This window comes from Cydia strobilella, chromosome 13 (assembly GCF_947568885.1).
Source record: "Cydia strobilella chromosome 13, ilCydStro3.1, whole genome shotgun sequence".
Classification (NCBI taxonomy): Eukaryota; Metazoa; Arthropoda; class Insecta; order Lepidoptera; family Tortricidae; genus Cydia; species Cydia strobilella.
The window spans coordinates 3,887,276-3,903,361 of record NC_086053.1 but is presented as its reverse complement, the minus strand read 5'-3'; the positions used below and the strand labels follow the sequence as shown (position 1 = coordinate 3,903,361).

The following is a 16,086-nucleotide window of genomic DNA, read 5'->3' as shown; positions in this document are numbered from 1 at the left end:
GTCACTATTAAAAAGCTTAGCAGACACTTCGTAAAATTTCGTAAAGATCTGTATATCTGTAATTGGCTGTTCATCTTTATTTTTATTTGCTCTAGAACACACTATATATATATATGCTAGTCAGTTGTCAGTCCCATGACTGTCAACTATTGTTAGGCAATAGTATAAAGTCTGTGCGGACTGCCGGTTCGAGCGCCATGTAATTAATTCCTTTGTTTTTTGCTTATTAATATTGTTTAAAATGTAATATCAATAGCTTATTATATTGTACAAGTAAACTAATGTGATAGTGTGCAGTGAATGGAGAACTAATTGATACTGGCGAAATAGTCCCACTGGACTGAAGCCGGTTCCGTACCCAAAGGGTAAAAACGGGACCATATTACTAAGACCCCGCTGTCTGTCAGTCTGTCCGTCTGTCACCAGGCTGTATCTCATGAACCGTGATAGCTAGACAGTTGAAATTTTCACAGATGATATATTTCTGTTGCCGCTATAACAACAAATACTAAAAACAGAATAAAATAAATATTTAACGGGGGCTCCCATACAACTAACGTGATTTTTTGGTGTTTTTTTGCGTAATGGTACGGAACCCTTCGTGCGCGAGTCCGACTCGCACTTGGCCGGTTTTTTAAAGAATGAATTAATGAATAAATTATGTGCTTCGGCGTTGTTGTATAACGGACACTACAGATACTAGCGTTAAAAATTTTAATTTCTGCATCCACAACGCCCTCCACAACTTTTTTAATTTAGCTTAGTTATGAATGAAAAGATTGGATCCCATTCTCAGTACTGGCAGGGACCCAACTCTTAATTAAATCTGGTGCAGTTCTAGTGATACGAAAAAAGGGTCTGAAATTTTGCCCTTTTTATAAAAGGTCTTAAACTGTGTTTTACAAACGCTTTTTAAAGGTAAGTGTGGCTACCACCAGTTTGGCACTGACATAAACGCTACCGAGAACGTAACTTACTTTTTATGCATCTCGCTCGTACTCGCATATTAGTGCGAGCGAGATGTATAGAAAGTAAATTACGTAGACGTTAGCGTATAATTATATGTTTTGACACTGTCAGTGACTCATGGTACGAGTACTGGACGGTAGTATACGGTTTTACATAAATCTGACCATTGGTCATTGACTATTGTACCTAATGAGGGCTATCGTGTTTTTGCTCACCAGTTGGCGCCTCTGTTGATGGTGGTCCAAAAGACTAAAGAACAGCTGTCAGGCATTGAAGTGACAAGTGACATTTGACATTTCGAACTATGGAAAAGACCACCATCTACACTAGCGCCCCTAGCGCCGAATTCATACGCGTTAGCCCTCATTGTGTTCTTAAAATTTATTTCAAAGTTGTTTTTGGCTGCTTGTGTAAATTATTTATATTTGGGGACACCATTTAGTTAGAAGACAACTTTTAATATTAGATTGAATAAAGGTGATAATCTAATGACGCTAGCAGCAGCAACAACCTACAACTTTACTGCTGCGATTTTGAAACGTCAGCTTTTACTGTCTAATTACTTAAAAAACCGGCCAAGTGCGAGTCGGACTCGCGTTCCAAGGGTTCCGTACATTACACAATTTAAACAATGTATTTTTTATGTGAAATGTCTTTAAAAGACCCGTAGGGGTCGGATCAAAAACTAAGTAATTAAGTCCGACTCACGCTTGACTGCACATTTCTAATAGGTTTTCCGGTAATCTATAGGTAAAGATCTATTTTGTGTATTTTTTTCAATTTTTTTGACCTAGTAGTTTCGGAGATAAAGGGGGGGAAATGGTCATTTTTTGCCTATTTTCTTGAATAACTTCTAAAACTATTTATCTCAAAAAAATAAATATTTGAGTTTCTCACAATGAGCTCTTTCATTTGATATGTAACACGATATAGTTTGACAAACTATTGTTTAATTTTCTCATTTACCCCCCAAAAGTGGCCCCCGTGTTTAAAATTAATTTGTTTACGTTACATGTCCATCTTTGAGTCACAAGCTTACTGTACCAAATTTCAACTTAATTGGTCCAGACGCACGAGTAATTCAATTCAAAAGGTTCCGTTTTCTCCTTTTGAGGTACGGAACCCTAAAAAATTACGTTCGTAATTCGTAATCGCATTACTGACGAGATTACAACGCTTAATCCTTCACTCGGCGGCGAACGTCACTCATTTTATCAAGGAAATTGACAGATACATCTACAATAACGACTTCGCAACAGTAATGCAGTTGCAGTTGACATCCGAACGTCACCTTTATGGTGACATTCGATGTTAAATGCAGCTGCATTACTGTTGCGAAGTCGTTGTTGTCGCCGCCGTCAATGTAGATAAAATGAGTGAGTGATTATCGTTTGAATCGTAACAGTAATTCGGCGGAGAACGTTACTTTATTTTATCAAGAAAATTAAGTTACAACGGCCGTCTCCACGCCTCAGCAGTTGCCAAAATTCACCAGAACGTCACCTTAATGCTGGAACCGTAAACGTATTTATTAATTTCATGAGTGCCTTTTAGTTGCTTGTAGCCATCAAGAAGAAAAATATATATTTGGAGACTGGAGACATAAGTACTTTGGGGGCAAGTGGGCAACTTTTAACACAACGAGTTATCAAACTTAACAACGAACGAACGAACGAGTGTACTCTCTGTAAAACTATCTTCAAGTTCTATTTAAGCAAGCACCAATTAAAATGCAATGGGTTTTAATATTGAAACTTTGACGAGAATTTAAATAGGGCTCGGACTAGTCAAAGCACAATGACGTCGCTAACGAGCGTAATTCTGCTGTAATAACACAAATGATACGATTTCATCCCGCCACATCTCAAAACTTTTGCTTTTGAGGGTCACAGAATAAGTAATAGTATTATCATACAGAAGGGCCACGCCCCGCCCCGCCCCGACTCGAATTACCTCGCCCCGCGACAGCAGATTTGACGGCCGTTCGCCGGGCGCTCAGTAACTACTCGTGTTTTTAAGCAAATTACTCACACGCATGACGCGTGTACAGACGTGCCGTTCACACATAGAAACGCGAGTGATTTTTGATGTATAGCGTGTCCGCCCTGTGGTAGGGTTTAAGGATGACTCACGTTAGACCGGGCCGGGTACGGGCCGGAGCTTCCGGCACTTACTTTTCTATGACAGATGACCGGTGATTACGTGATGATTTCCATAGAAAACGAAGCGCCGGGAGCTCCGGCCCGGACCCGGCCCGGTCTAACGTGAGTCATCATTTATGGGTCTTCATCTTGACATCTTTTGTGAAATAACCGAACTTGCCAAATATGTTTCAAATAAAAATATGAATTTGTCCGCAACTATTATGTTTCAAGTTTGAGAAAGCTTAGTACTAAAATAGATTTGGTAATGGGTTTTAATAATAATAAGACGGTATCGCAAAATAATAGATCTATTGAAACAAGGAGGTCTGAAGGTCAACTTTCTGTACTGGGGTGTACTTTCAAATTTTTCAATAATAGTTTCAATCAGAGAAATAAATATACCATTAGAAGACGCAAATGCATCTACTTATGTCGCCAGTGCCCGGAAAGCCATTGGCATTCCAATAACACCCACGCACATTTAAATCATGATTCTTTCATTTACACTATTGGTAGTGCATTCACTACCAATAATAGTGTAAATGAAAGAATCATGATTAAAATGTGCGTGGGAGTTCGTTCCCGCGCGTGTACCAATAGCGGAGGTCAAAGTAATGTAAAGCTTTTAAACCGTATTACAATTGCAACATTGTAGAAATTTACTAACGATTTATTTTCTAATATATTGCGATGACGTCAAAGGTTTTGATTGCATTTAATGCAATTTCTTAATAAATATGTCGGGTACGACATGAATATTTACTTCTTAGCCAAGAGAATAATGCGATTCCTAGATTTGTATAGGCAGTGTTGTTTATACTTAGAAAGACGCGGACGATTATGGATTGTAATAAAAAAATAAGTATCACACGTATTTTTTTTTTAACAGCTCATCAAAAAGTTTGGCAATTTTGTAGAATAACGCCCTTATTCGTTAAACTTAGCAACCGTTTATAAACCTCTGGTAAATTTTGTCTGTTTCTAACAAATAAAAATGTCAGTGCCGGACAGAGACAAGCAATTACCAACGGTTTGCTAGGTACTACATTAAGGTACTGGTAAACCGGGGTGGCTTTGATATGCAGGGGCGACTTTAGAATTTCAAATTTTAAGCCATAATTTTTGTAGTAGGTAAACATGAATTCATAATAAGTAATCTAAATCTAAATTGTTACACGACCAGTTTCAGAAAATAATGAATAATGCTAATTTGATGGCAGTTTTAAAAACTACTTACCGATTTTATATAAAAGTAATGGTTTCAAAAAAATAATCACATGTTTTACCTACAAATGAAAATAAGTATAATAGTTTCTGCGAGCATTATAAATAACTAAAATTTAAACGAGATAAATGTACTTGTTACGTCTATAAATGCGCAAAAGTTAAAAAATGGACAGAATACTCTTTATTAGCACACCTCAGTAAAAGATACAGCTAAAAGAAAAAGAAATGATTAATGACAGAGGCAGACAACAGGCGGTCCGAAGCGATTTTTGCCACCGGTTTCTCCTGAATATATAGATATAGAAACCCGAACTAGCTTTATCCGCAAGGGGCAAAGGTAAACCCATTAATCTTAAATCATTATTATATTAGCTGAAAGATGTCCACTGCTGGACAAAGGCCTACTGGAAATATATATAATATTTAAGACGACCGTTTTCCTGCTAAGTTGTTGGTACTTCTCGTTGTTGGTGGGTTCGGCTCATATTCATTCACGAATACTTATGTATTAAATCGTTTCTCATAGCTATTTAGACATCAAATTATAAGAAGTAAAGTTCCTGCAATATCGATGCTTTTTCCATTTATTTTTAATTTTTTTCCTTTTAAAAATATAACTGTTAGAAGTATGATAACTAAACCAAATAATAAAAAAAACATAATTTTCTTCTGTTTTATTTTAAAAGGACTTGAAACTTTTTCTTCAAGTGTGTCTGTTATATTAACATCCCGTTTTGGTATTAATTTTTTGCTACGCTATTATATTATATAAAAATATACAACAACTTTTACAGTACATGCTACGTTACCGTACTAGTGCGATAATTGGCACATTACGTAACTATGTCGAAAACTGAAAGCGCCATATGTACTGTAAAACGTTGTACGATACATGTGCGAACAGGATATTCGCAACTCGTGTCGATTTAAAACACTCCCTTCGGTCGTGTTTTAATTTATCGCCACTCGTTTCGAATTTCCTATATTTCGCACTTGTATCGTAATGTACGCAATAATGTATTAAATACAACTATGTCGAAAATTTAAAGGGCCATAATTAAGTAGGTACTGTTAAACATTGTATGATACAATAATGTGCAAATATTGTTCCCAGTTATAAAATGGCATACTTATTTAAAAAAATGTGAACAAAAAAAATGTAGACCTACTTTTGACCACAAGCTCATTGAACAGGATACAACGATGTTAGCTAGGCTAAGTGATTTACGGCGTTTGATGATGATAAGATCCCTTTTTATATAGTGAGTCCTTAATAGAACCCTTAGATCATTTTAGTAAAGATTTTTGCTATTGTGGGGATGAAAGGGTGGGGGTGATTTGTCCCATACAATCATACATTTATGAACGCAGTGCTCTGCAATAAGTTTGGTGACATTTTGTGTAAATCGCGCAGGTAGAAGATGTATGTAGTAATGTCAACTCTAGCCAGTCTTTCTTCGAGATCACCGGGACAATGCCATCCTCGAAACGTTGGAGGTAATTTTAAAACTTAATTAATTTTCGCAAATCATAATTGTGTAAACAGACAGGCTCACAGCTCTTGCAACCCGAAAAACCGCCTCTTACGGCAACCCAGGGCATGAGCAGGAGCATTAGGGACGAGTTTACAGTATGTCCCTGCTAATTACCCTGCCATCAAGGCCTATTGTCAACGAGGTATTACAGATAAAACTTACATACTAAGAACATTCCTAGCCTTATGAATCACAAACACAGCAACCAGCGTCCCATTAACAACGACACCGACCACGAAGATTAGCGCGAATATAATCGGCACTACATAAGTAAGCTATAGCTATAGCAAGTCTGGTATCAATTCCGTGGGTAGGTTACAGTCATACTTATTTTATAATTAATGTTACTACTTACGCGTTAGGCACATTCCTCATAGCCTTATGCCTCACGAACACAGCAACGAGTGTTCCATTGCCAATGACACCGATCACGAAGAAATGGCACTACGTAGGTAAGTTATAGACCGCCATAGCAAGTCTGGTATCAATTCCGTGGGTAGGTTACAGTCATACTTATTTTATAATTAATGTTATTACTTACGTGTTAGGCACATTTCTCATAGCCTTATGCCTCACGAACACAGCAACGAGCGTTCCATTGCCAACGACACCGATCACGAAGATTAGCGCGAATATGATCGGCACTATGCAGTGATGAGGTACCTATGTAGGTATTATAGCAAGTATGGTATCAATTCCGTGGTTAGGTTACAGTCATACTTATTTTATAATTAATGTTATTACTTACGTATTAGGCACATTCCTCATAGCCTTATGCCTCACGAACACAGCAACGAGCGTTCCATTGCCAACGACACCGATCACGAAGATGAGCGCGAATATGATCGGAACTATGTAGGTCTCAGGCCGTTGGTAGTATGGCTGGTATGGCTCCGAGCCGTTCATGAGCTCTTCCATAGATATGTTGTAGTCTTCCATGGTGCATGTTATCTGGAAAAAGATGAATTCTAAATTAATTTTATAGGTGTAAAAATATTTATATATTGTTTTTCATATTTGGCTGCAGCCTATTAGGTACTCTATGGATGCGTAGCTACCGATAAAGTCACATATGAAGGGTACACGGAAAGAACATGTCTAGTCACTTTAGTAACATTTTGAGTAAACGCGGTTTTAAAATTTGGATCCATGTCAAAATGTATGGTAATTCCGTGACCAGGTCTTTTTTAACTAAAAAAAAAGTTGTGTTACATATATTATACAGTGGTAGCAAAAGATATAACTAATAGTTCATTAAGAGCTCTACATTTTGAAATGAAAATCTTATTTTCCGAAAAAAGTGACTGGACATGTTCTTTCCGTATACCCCTCAATATGTCATGTCATGTGAGGAAAAATGAAGTGATGCTGGTGGTAAAAGAAAACCATTTTTTAAATAGATTTATTAAATACTGATTTACAGGTCAATTCCAACCACCTTAAAGGATGACTCACGCTAGACCGGTCCGGGCCCGGGCCGAGGTGTCCGACATGTCATTTTCTATGACGGCTGAGCGGTGATCACGTGGTGCTTTCCATAGAAACCGAAGCGTCGGAAGCTCCGGCCCGGCCCCGGCCCGGTCTAGCGTGGGTCATCCTTTAAACTGCTTAAACGAACCAATTTAGCATTCCCTCGGCGCTACAACTTTTATCAAGTGTTTGGCCAATTACTGTGTATTTTAGCGTTCAAATTTAAATGTTTATTGGTAGTATTATTTTACGACAAGCCATGGGTGAGATAAAATGAGAGGCCGGTTCTAAAAAAATATATATTTGAGGACAATATTATTAGATAACATATAGAGTTATGGAACTCAGGGAGAAATATCAGTGAAGAACACACAAATAAATTGCCCTTACCGAGATTGGAACCCGGACTTCCTGCTTCGTAGGCAGGGCCACTACCGACTAAGCTAGGGGGTCGTTCAATTTCGTGGGGCTTTAACAATTTGATATAGTTATCATGTTGTTTTGACACGACCTTAACCGTGAGCACCAATCAGCGTTAGGCGCTCACGCTGATTGGTGCTGACGAAATGCAATCAGGCCTCGTCTCAAAAGGCATGTCGCAGCGCTTAGTACTTACGTCTTTTTACTAAGTAGGCTCTACTATAGGAGTATATAGGTACTTTTACTAGGTATTTAAGTTTCGAATAACTAAGTTAAGTATTTATTAAGCCGTTACCTTCACGATTTTTTCCGAATTTTCTAGATTGTTCCAAAAGTTAGAGGACATGTGTTTTCTTTCAGAACTATTATTTCCGAACAAATTAACTACATAAATAAAAATGATTATTGAAGACCTTCGTATTTATTATAAATAAACATAGTAAAAATACTATTTAAGTACAAAAAACCTGCAGATAAAAAATCTCAACGGGCAAGGTGCCCAGACCGCTGGCCGTATTTCCCCGCTGTATGACGACACTAATACGCTGTGCGAAATAGTAAATGACGGCCCTCTGGTCACCAGATACCTCTATTAGGCGCGCAGACAAGTTTTTGTACAGCCGACGCGTACTTGGCCTCCATGGCCCCAAAGTTGACCTCTATTGGCTTAATAAGTTTCCAACGACAGCCCACACCATGGGGTTAAAGCGGAAAAAAAATCGTCCCCATTTAATGTGTTACGTGACGTACGGGAAGTATCAAAATTTTTATTCAGAATCGGCCTTGTACGATAAAACGGGTTTCGTGTTCTCGTACATTTTACGGTTTCCTAGATGTAGTCGTAAAATGGGCCGACTTTTAAAAATGGTTACTGTGTTTTTGTAGGGATTTATTGAACCGATATTTTTTCAGGCACGGGCTGATTTCTCTACTTTAAACTAATATTTTGAAACTAGTAGTCTTCTTTAGCCACGAACGCCGGGTGCAAAACGTCAAGATATATTTTACATTCATACGCGATATAATCCGGGATGAATAAAAAAACATTTTCAACGTAGAAAACACAGTTAATCAAATGTACTAAAGCCAAAGAAAGGGTACACAAAAGCAAACCACGTGAAGGGTGTGATGTGTGATAAGGACCGTATCATTGACTTACATCCCCGAGGGCTTATCTTCGGGACTCAGAGGTATATCGCATACGTGTGTAGACTACAGATTACATATTAGATGGAGCATAGATGTAGCGTATGCTCTGGTTGGGACACAGGGTGGAGAAATAAGACAACAGTACTTTTACTTAGTACCACTGTATATATCTTGTATGTAAATAAAGAGTTTTAACTAGACAACAGTTGTTACTTATGTGCCTAAAAAAAACTGACCAAACCCTCTAACTTTTGTAGAAAGTTTTGTTCAAGCAAATTGCTAATTAATTAACTAATAATATGTTGTAGAATCGAAGGTGAGTGATGTATTCGCCATTTATAGGTACATTGATGCCTCGTCCTTTCCAGTCCAGAACCTTGAAGACATCCTTCAATGCAGCGGTGAACAGCTTTGGGGACATTGCATCTCCTTGTCTGACTCCCCGCTGCAATGGAATTGGCTTCGTGCTCTGGCCCTGTAGTCGGACGGACATGGTGGCGTTTTCGTACAAACACTTCAGCACTTCGATATACCGGTGTACTTCGCAGAATTGCGAATCTCAAGTGGCAGTGGGCGGGGCACATTGCTCGCAGAACTGATGGCCGGTGGGGCCAAGGTTCTGGAGTGGCGTCCGCGTACCGGAAGACGAACTGCCGGTAGGCCTCCAACGAGATGGAGCTACGACCTGGTGAAGGTCGCGGGAATTCGGTGGATGCGAGCGGCACAGGTTCGGTTGGAGTGGCGAGCCTTGGGGGAGGCCTATGTCCAGCACTGGACGTCTATCGGCTGATATGATGATGATGATGATGATGATGATGATGATGATGGAGAACATGAAAAAGTAATGTACAAGTCTTTTGTTATTTCGGCTTAAACTCATATTTTACAAAAAAAACACATAGTTCATAGTTTCATACTCTCATCGTTTTTGCATTGTAATAGCTTACTAACTTCTATATTTAAGAAAAAAAATACTGACTCGGGAACGTAAGTATATAAAAAAAAGTGTGACATGATGATATTTTGAAAGAAAAAGGAATCTACGTACATAGTTATTACGTATTTAAGATACTCTCTAAGAGAAGGGAGTCTATGCTAAGAATAGAAATCCTTTGTATTATTATTATGGACGAGAAACTTATTTGGTTGTAAGAAAAGGTTTTCTGTGGAAATCTTTCATCCGGTGACTCGCCTCAGGGCACTTTTGTCAATTCTGTTTTTGCACGATTGTGCTACCGAATGCTTAGGTTTATTACACTTCAATAGTTTGTATCTACAAAAAACCCGGAAAATTCGCACATATTTTCACAATGTATTTTTTCTTAATTTCGACACGCTTGACTGCAGACTTCTTATAGGCGTTCCTATAATCAACAGGTTAGGTAAAAAAAACTATTTTGTGTATTATTTCCAAAATTGAAGAGCCAGCAGTTTCGGAGATAAAGGAGGAGATGGTAATTTTTATCTATTTTTTCAAATAACTTCAAACCAATTTTTCTTCATCACGATAGATATTATAGTTTGCAAAACTTTTTTTAACGCTGATATCACCTTTCGAATGTCACCTTTACTTCCACGTGCAGTCTTTCTCAAAGTCAGTGAGGGATGACCTTGCTTATAGCAACTTTAGTAAGCTTTTAGCATAAGTATATTAAAATATTTTTATGAACAGAACTATACTTAATAGGCTACAATATTCTGTGAAATCTGTTAGAAAATTGCAATCAGTTGTGATTGAATGAATACTTTGCTTTGAACTGTGCGCTATCACACGCAGATGGAGTTATTACAGGTGAAAATGAACAAAAACACTTATAACAGCGCCATCTGGGGAGTTAAAATCCATCAAGAACAAGGTGGTGTATCGCAAATTCGTTCTAGCTAGTTAGATTTATGTGTTTTGCAGATAAATGGTATCATTTAATGACTCTCTGAACATCCATTCAAATATTGTACATGCGAAGGTAGAATGGCAGAGAGCCCCTGGGCATTCAAAAACAAAGTAATAACCTACAGGTTCCCCTTTCTAGACCCACGGTCTAATATCACAAGGTCCCTTTGTGGTCGGGTTTTACTTTCAGGTCGTTGTTGCTTTGCAGCGCGACGAAGCTTAAAACTAAATACGAAAATGAATTTTAGTTTTACTTTAGAACACGGATACGGATCCGTAATACGGACGGCATTTTAATTCACTGATGAATACGGATACGACGCGGCTTGAATTTTAATTACGAACAGCTTACACTGAGGGTTTATTTTATGACAGTATAAACGTTATAAAGGATAACTTACGTTAGACCGGCACGTGTCCGGGCCGGAGCTTCCGGCACTTCGTTTTCTATGCAAAGCACCACGTGATCACCTGTCATATTATAGAAAAGTAAACGCCGGAAGCTCCGGCCCGGACACAGCCCGGTCTAAAGTGAGTCATCCTTAATAAGAACAATTATTATTATTTCTTTTGCGGTTATGTTTTTTGCAAACGGATGTTTTTCTGCGACAATTTTATTTATACGTTTTATTAAAAAAGGGGTTTCGAAATTAATTTATTATAATTTTAAATACAACGATTTCATAACGACATTTTATCACAACGGGTCCTACAATCTACAACTAGACGATCACAAATATTAATGGCCAATATTTTATTAAATTATTTCTTTGAAGCATAAGGGTTAGTGCTTCTACAATGCGCAAACAGGCGTCCGTTCCGTAGCAGTGCGCGGCAATTACCAATATTACCATGGCTAGACCCCAGAACTGGAGGCGGCCGCATGTACTTGTAGCGGCGCGACGAAATCGCGGAGTGAGTCACGTCTGGTAAGGTGTTGGTACTAACATGCAGCAACACACTTACCCGACCAGTCATTGGGCCTTATCTCATAGCAACAAGGTTCAAAACTGGTCAGAGAAATGTGACGCCGATGGAATATTTGTTTCAATTCAAGTAACATACTTAAAATAAAATCTTATATCTAGTACTATGCTGTATTACGTATTGTAAGGAAATAACATATAGCCAATAGGAACTAGTATCAGGTACAGGCCTTATACAACCAGTATCTTATTATCCAGGGCTTAATGTCGATGTTTAAATGGATTATCTTAAAAACGAAAAACATAACACCGTGCTAATCTGATTTTGTGTACCTGTCTAATAAAAACATTTTTAGTTTATTTTTAAAAGACCTTCCAACCTGAAGAGAAAATTAGGCCGTATTGGGATTAGTCCGATTACCTCACGATGTTTTCCTTCTCCCAAAAATCGACTGGTAAATATCAAATGATACATATTCAAGAATAATTATTCTCAAGAAGATATAACAAAACTTTACTTAAATGAAAAAATTGTCATAAAATTATTAATAAATGCATGCACACATATATTGTAACTATAGTATGCGTGGTTAAAATCTTTCGAGTTCCTCGTATATCATACATAAGTTCCGAAACATTGGTACGAGCCGTAAGACCAATCATTATTTTTAATCGTCTCTGGTTTTTACTAAGAACAAAGGGATTCCAATTGAGAACTTGTCTGTGGGTGTAATCCCATCTAATTGCAATTTTCCGGTGTTCACTTCTTGTTTATTTCTTACAAATAGCTTACGGCGAAAATATCTATTATTGGCATCCTTGGGAAAAGAGATGTTTATTATTGTTGATTTGTGATTTTTTTCCAGTTGTAAATTGAATTCCGGGATGGCTGAGGTTAAACAGTAAATTTTTGTATTGTATTGTCTGTGCTGCCTTGTGGTGGAGGTGAACTAAAGTGAACCGCGATAAAGTTGTATTTTTTTTAAATTGTGGATCAAGTTAACTGTCAATGACAAAAATTGCTTTACCAAAATTTTAATTGGTAGGTTATTGCTATTTATTGTAACGACACCAAAATCGTCATTCTACCCTGTCCAAAGCCATTTCATTTTCTACCATAACAAAACTTACGCTTAGCTACTTCAGTGACCAGTGACAGCTAGATACTGTTGCTCGCGATCGTACAATGATGAACTGAGATATAAATATCAAATTAGTATAATATTTTAAAAACCTGAATGCATCAGATAACTGCAGTTGTCGTACATACCAACAACTTCAATGACTGGACTAAGGCTCCATTCTGATCACGTCTCTCCCGATATAATCAGGGCAGCGTAATAATACTGAATTTGCCAGTTTGAAATACACTGCTTATCAACGGAGGACGGTTTTATTGTGAATCGATAGATAATACTTAACTACTTACAAAGATCGGGAAATAGGATTGCCGGACGAATATGGTAAACAGACGAGCGAGCGAAGCGAGGCTATCAATTCCCGTTTTGAGCAGGGTATACTCTTATTATCAAACACACACTGTACGTACTTTTTTCCTAATATTTTTTTTTATAATATAGTAGGCAAACGTAATTATCTTATACCTAATATTATATACAGAATGATGTGTTATGTTATGTTATGTAACTTAGATATAAATAGTTGTAAATATGGAATACTGTGTTTAACATGTTAAACTATGTTTTATAAAGGAATAGCACAATACACCGGCATTTTGAACGTTCCGTCATCGCGTCGCTAACCGAACAGAGAGTACGCCAGAAGTCCACCAGATTTCTGTCGCTGGGCGAGGTAATTCGAGTTGAGGCGGGCGGTGTGTGCCCGTTCTGAATGATAATATTTGATTTTATTTTTCCTTTTAAAATAATTCAGCACGCAATGTATCATTACTTACACAGGTATTTTCTTACTTAAAAAGAGGCACCAACACTTACCTGTATAAGTAATTCTTAAACGAAATAAACAATTTTTCATTTTCATTTTCATTTGTTTTTATTTAAATGGCACACTCACTGTTGCGGCAAAACTGTCACAAGTGATGACTATCCATAAAAAAAATATTGCATAGTTATTGGTAAATTAAAAAAAAAACTTTTAAAATCGTTTTATGGCACCTACGCCTCGATTTAATTTGCAGTTGTATTGAAAATACTTGTTCTATATTATAGGTAATACACATGAGGTCAGCTTAAAAGTGTATCGCTGGATTCGAACACGTGTACCTAAGCCTCTTACCATACCTACTTTAATAAAACCACCGTAATTACATGCAGTGGGCGGTCTCAATGCAATAGGATGTCTGCTAGGCATCCGATACGAGTTCTCATTACATTCAGATCACGCGGCGTGTGTGGGATGTACAAGGCACTCGGCATTTATAGTGTGAAAAAAAAATACACGTAGGTCTATACCCGTACGTATGTATGTACGTACGTAGGTCCATTTATAGGTAGATGGGTAAAAAAAGATTTATTTACCAACAGAAAACAATGAGTTGCAAGTACAATCAAAAATCAGATAGAATTCACAAATATTTGTGCAGTAAAATGGACGAGATTCAGCGAGACCGCCGCTTTTATCAGAAAAAGCCAAATACTTGTTTTAAATCTATAAAGAGCAAATCAAAATATTTGTACGGACTTTTGCTTAAATGTATGATGTGAAGGTTGCTTTCTATGAATATCATTATTCATTATAACTTACTACTTTTTATTTTCAAATCTTAATTTAACCTTTATCCATTTTATCTTAAACTACGATTTTTTTGTTACGAATAATGCACTACGTTCATTTGAAAATATCAAGAATATTCAATATTAGTAGTAGTATTCTATCAGTTACTTTAATCAAAACATTGAATCATTCAGCCCAAATATAAATACATTTTCAATTTGTCCAAATAAAAGGCTTTGAAATTAAAATACCTTTGCCCGTGAAGCTCGCAATTAAAATTAAAATTGAAATGACTACATATATTCCCGAGATCATTAACAACGAATGAGATCATTTAGCAAGATCAATCCAATTATATGTAAATATCTAATTGATGGCGCCAACAAGTTACGGTACAGTAATAGGGTCCCGTTTTTACCCTTTGTATCCAAAGGGTAAAAAAAGCTTTTCAGGAAAAGCGCTACGATTTTACAAAAACTGCTGGCTCCTACTACACCTTAATAATGCGTGAGTAACCCTTTAACATAATTAGGGTTCCGTACCTCAAAAGGAAAAAACGGAACCCTTATAGGATCACACGTGCGTCTGTCTGTCTGTCTGTCCGTCTGTCACAGCCTATTTTATACGAAACTACTGGACCAATTAAGTTGAAATTTGGTATACATATGTAAGTTTGTGACCCAAAGATGGACATGTAACGTAAACAAATGTAAATGAGAAAATTAAAAAATAACGTTTTCAAACTATATCGTGTTATATATCAAATGAATGAGCACATTGTGAGAACCTCAAATATATTTTTTATAATTTTAGGATAAACAATTTAGAAGATATTCAAGAAAATAGGCAAAAAATGACAATTCCCCCCCTTTATCTCCGAAACTACTGGGTCTAAAATTTTGAAATAAATACACAAAATAGATCTTTACCTATAGATAACAAGAAAACCTATTAAAAATTGCAGTCAAGCGTGAGTCGGACTTAATTACTTAGTTTTTGATCTGACCCCTACGGGTTTTTTTAAAGACATTTTACTCACGTTTCACATAAAAAACACATTGTTTAAATTGTGTAATGTACGCCCTTGGAACGCTTGGAACGCGAGTCCGACTCGCACTTGGCCGGTTTTTTTAATATCTCACCGATATGATTGCATCGGATAATAATATTTTACACGTTTAATTTTACATAATAGTGTGATTACGGGCCGTCGAACCGCGAATTAAATCTGTACAAAACGCAGCTTTTAATAGATATTAACAGCGTCGGAATTAAATTAATAGAGGGCGAATAATTTGTGTGATCAAAAGTGTTTCTCGCTAGTACTGTGTACAGGGCTTTTCATCCAAATGCGCTAGTTTCAGATTTTTCCTCACTATCCATTTAACTGATAGTGAGGAAAAATCTGAAACTACCCTAATGTTTATTATTTGGTGTGATTTAATGGTACATTATATTCTGTCAAACGAAGTTAAGAAAAATAAACCATATACATGACACGAGTTCAAAGTAGTCTTAAAACAAAAATGGTTCTTTAATTTTTCTAACAAATTCAAATGTAGAAGCGATTCTAAAGAACATCAGGTTTTATCCAGTGATTAATGGGTCTACATTTTTGTAATACCTTCTTCTTCTTCTTCTTCAAGTGCCTTCTCCGTCCC

The 16,086-nt window shown here is 37.0% G+C and overlaps 1 protein-coding gene across 1 annotated transcript in view; it reads right to left on the bottom strand.

Annotated features, from left to right (window-relative positions):
• Positions 1-16,086, bottom strand: part of LOC134746490 (neuropeptide CCHamide-1 receptor-like) — a 167,094-nt gene that overhangs the window by 78,656 nt on the left and 72,352 nt on the right. Inside the window, exon 2 of the mRNA XM_063680896.1 lies at positions 6,624-6,826. Coding sequence (XP_063536966.1) covers positions 6,624-6,814 — 191 coding nt within the window. The 5' untranslated portion in view covers positions 6,815-6,826. The remainder of the gene's footprint in view (positions 1-6,623; positions 6,827-16,086) is intronic.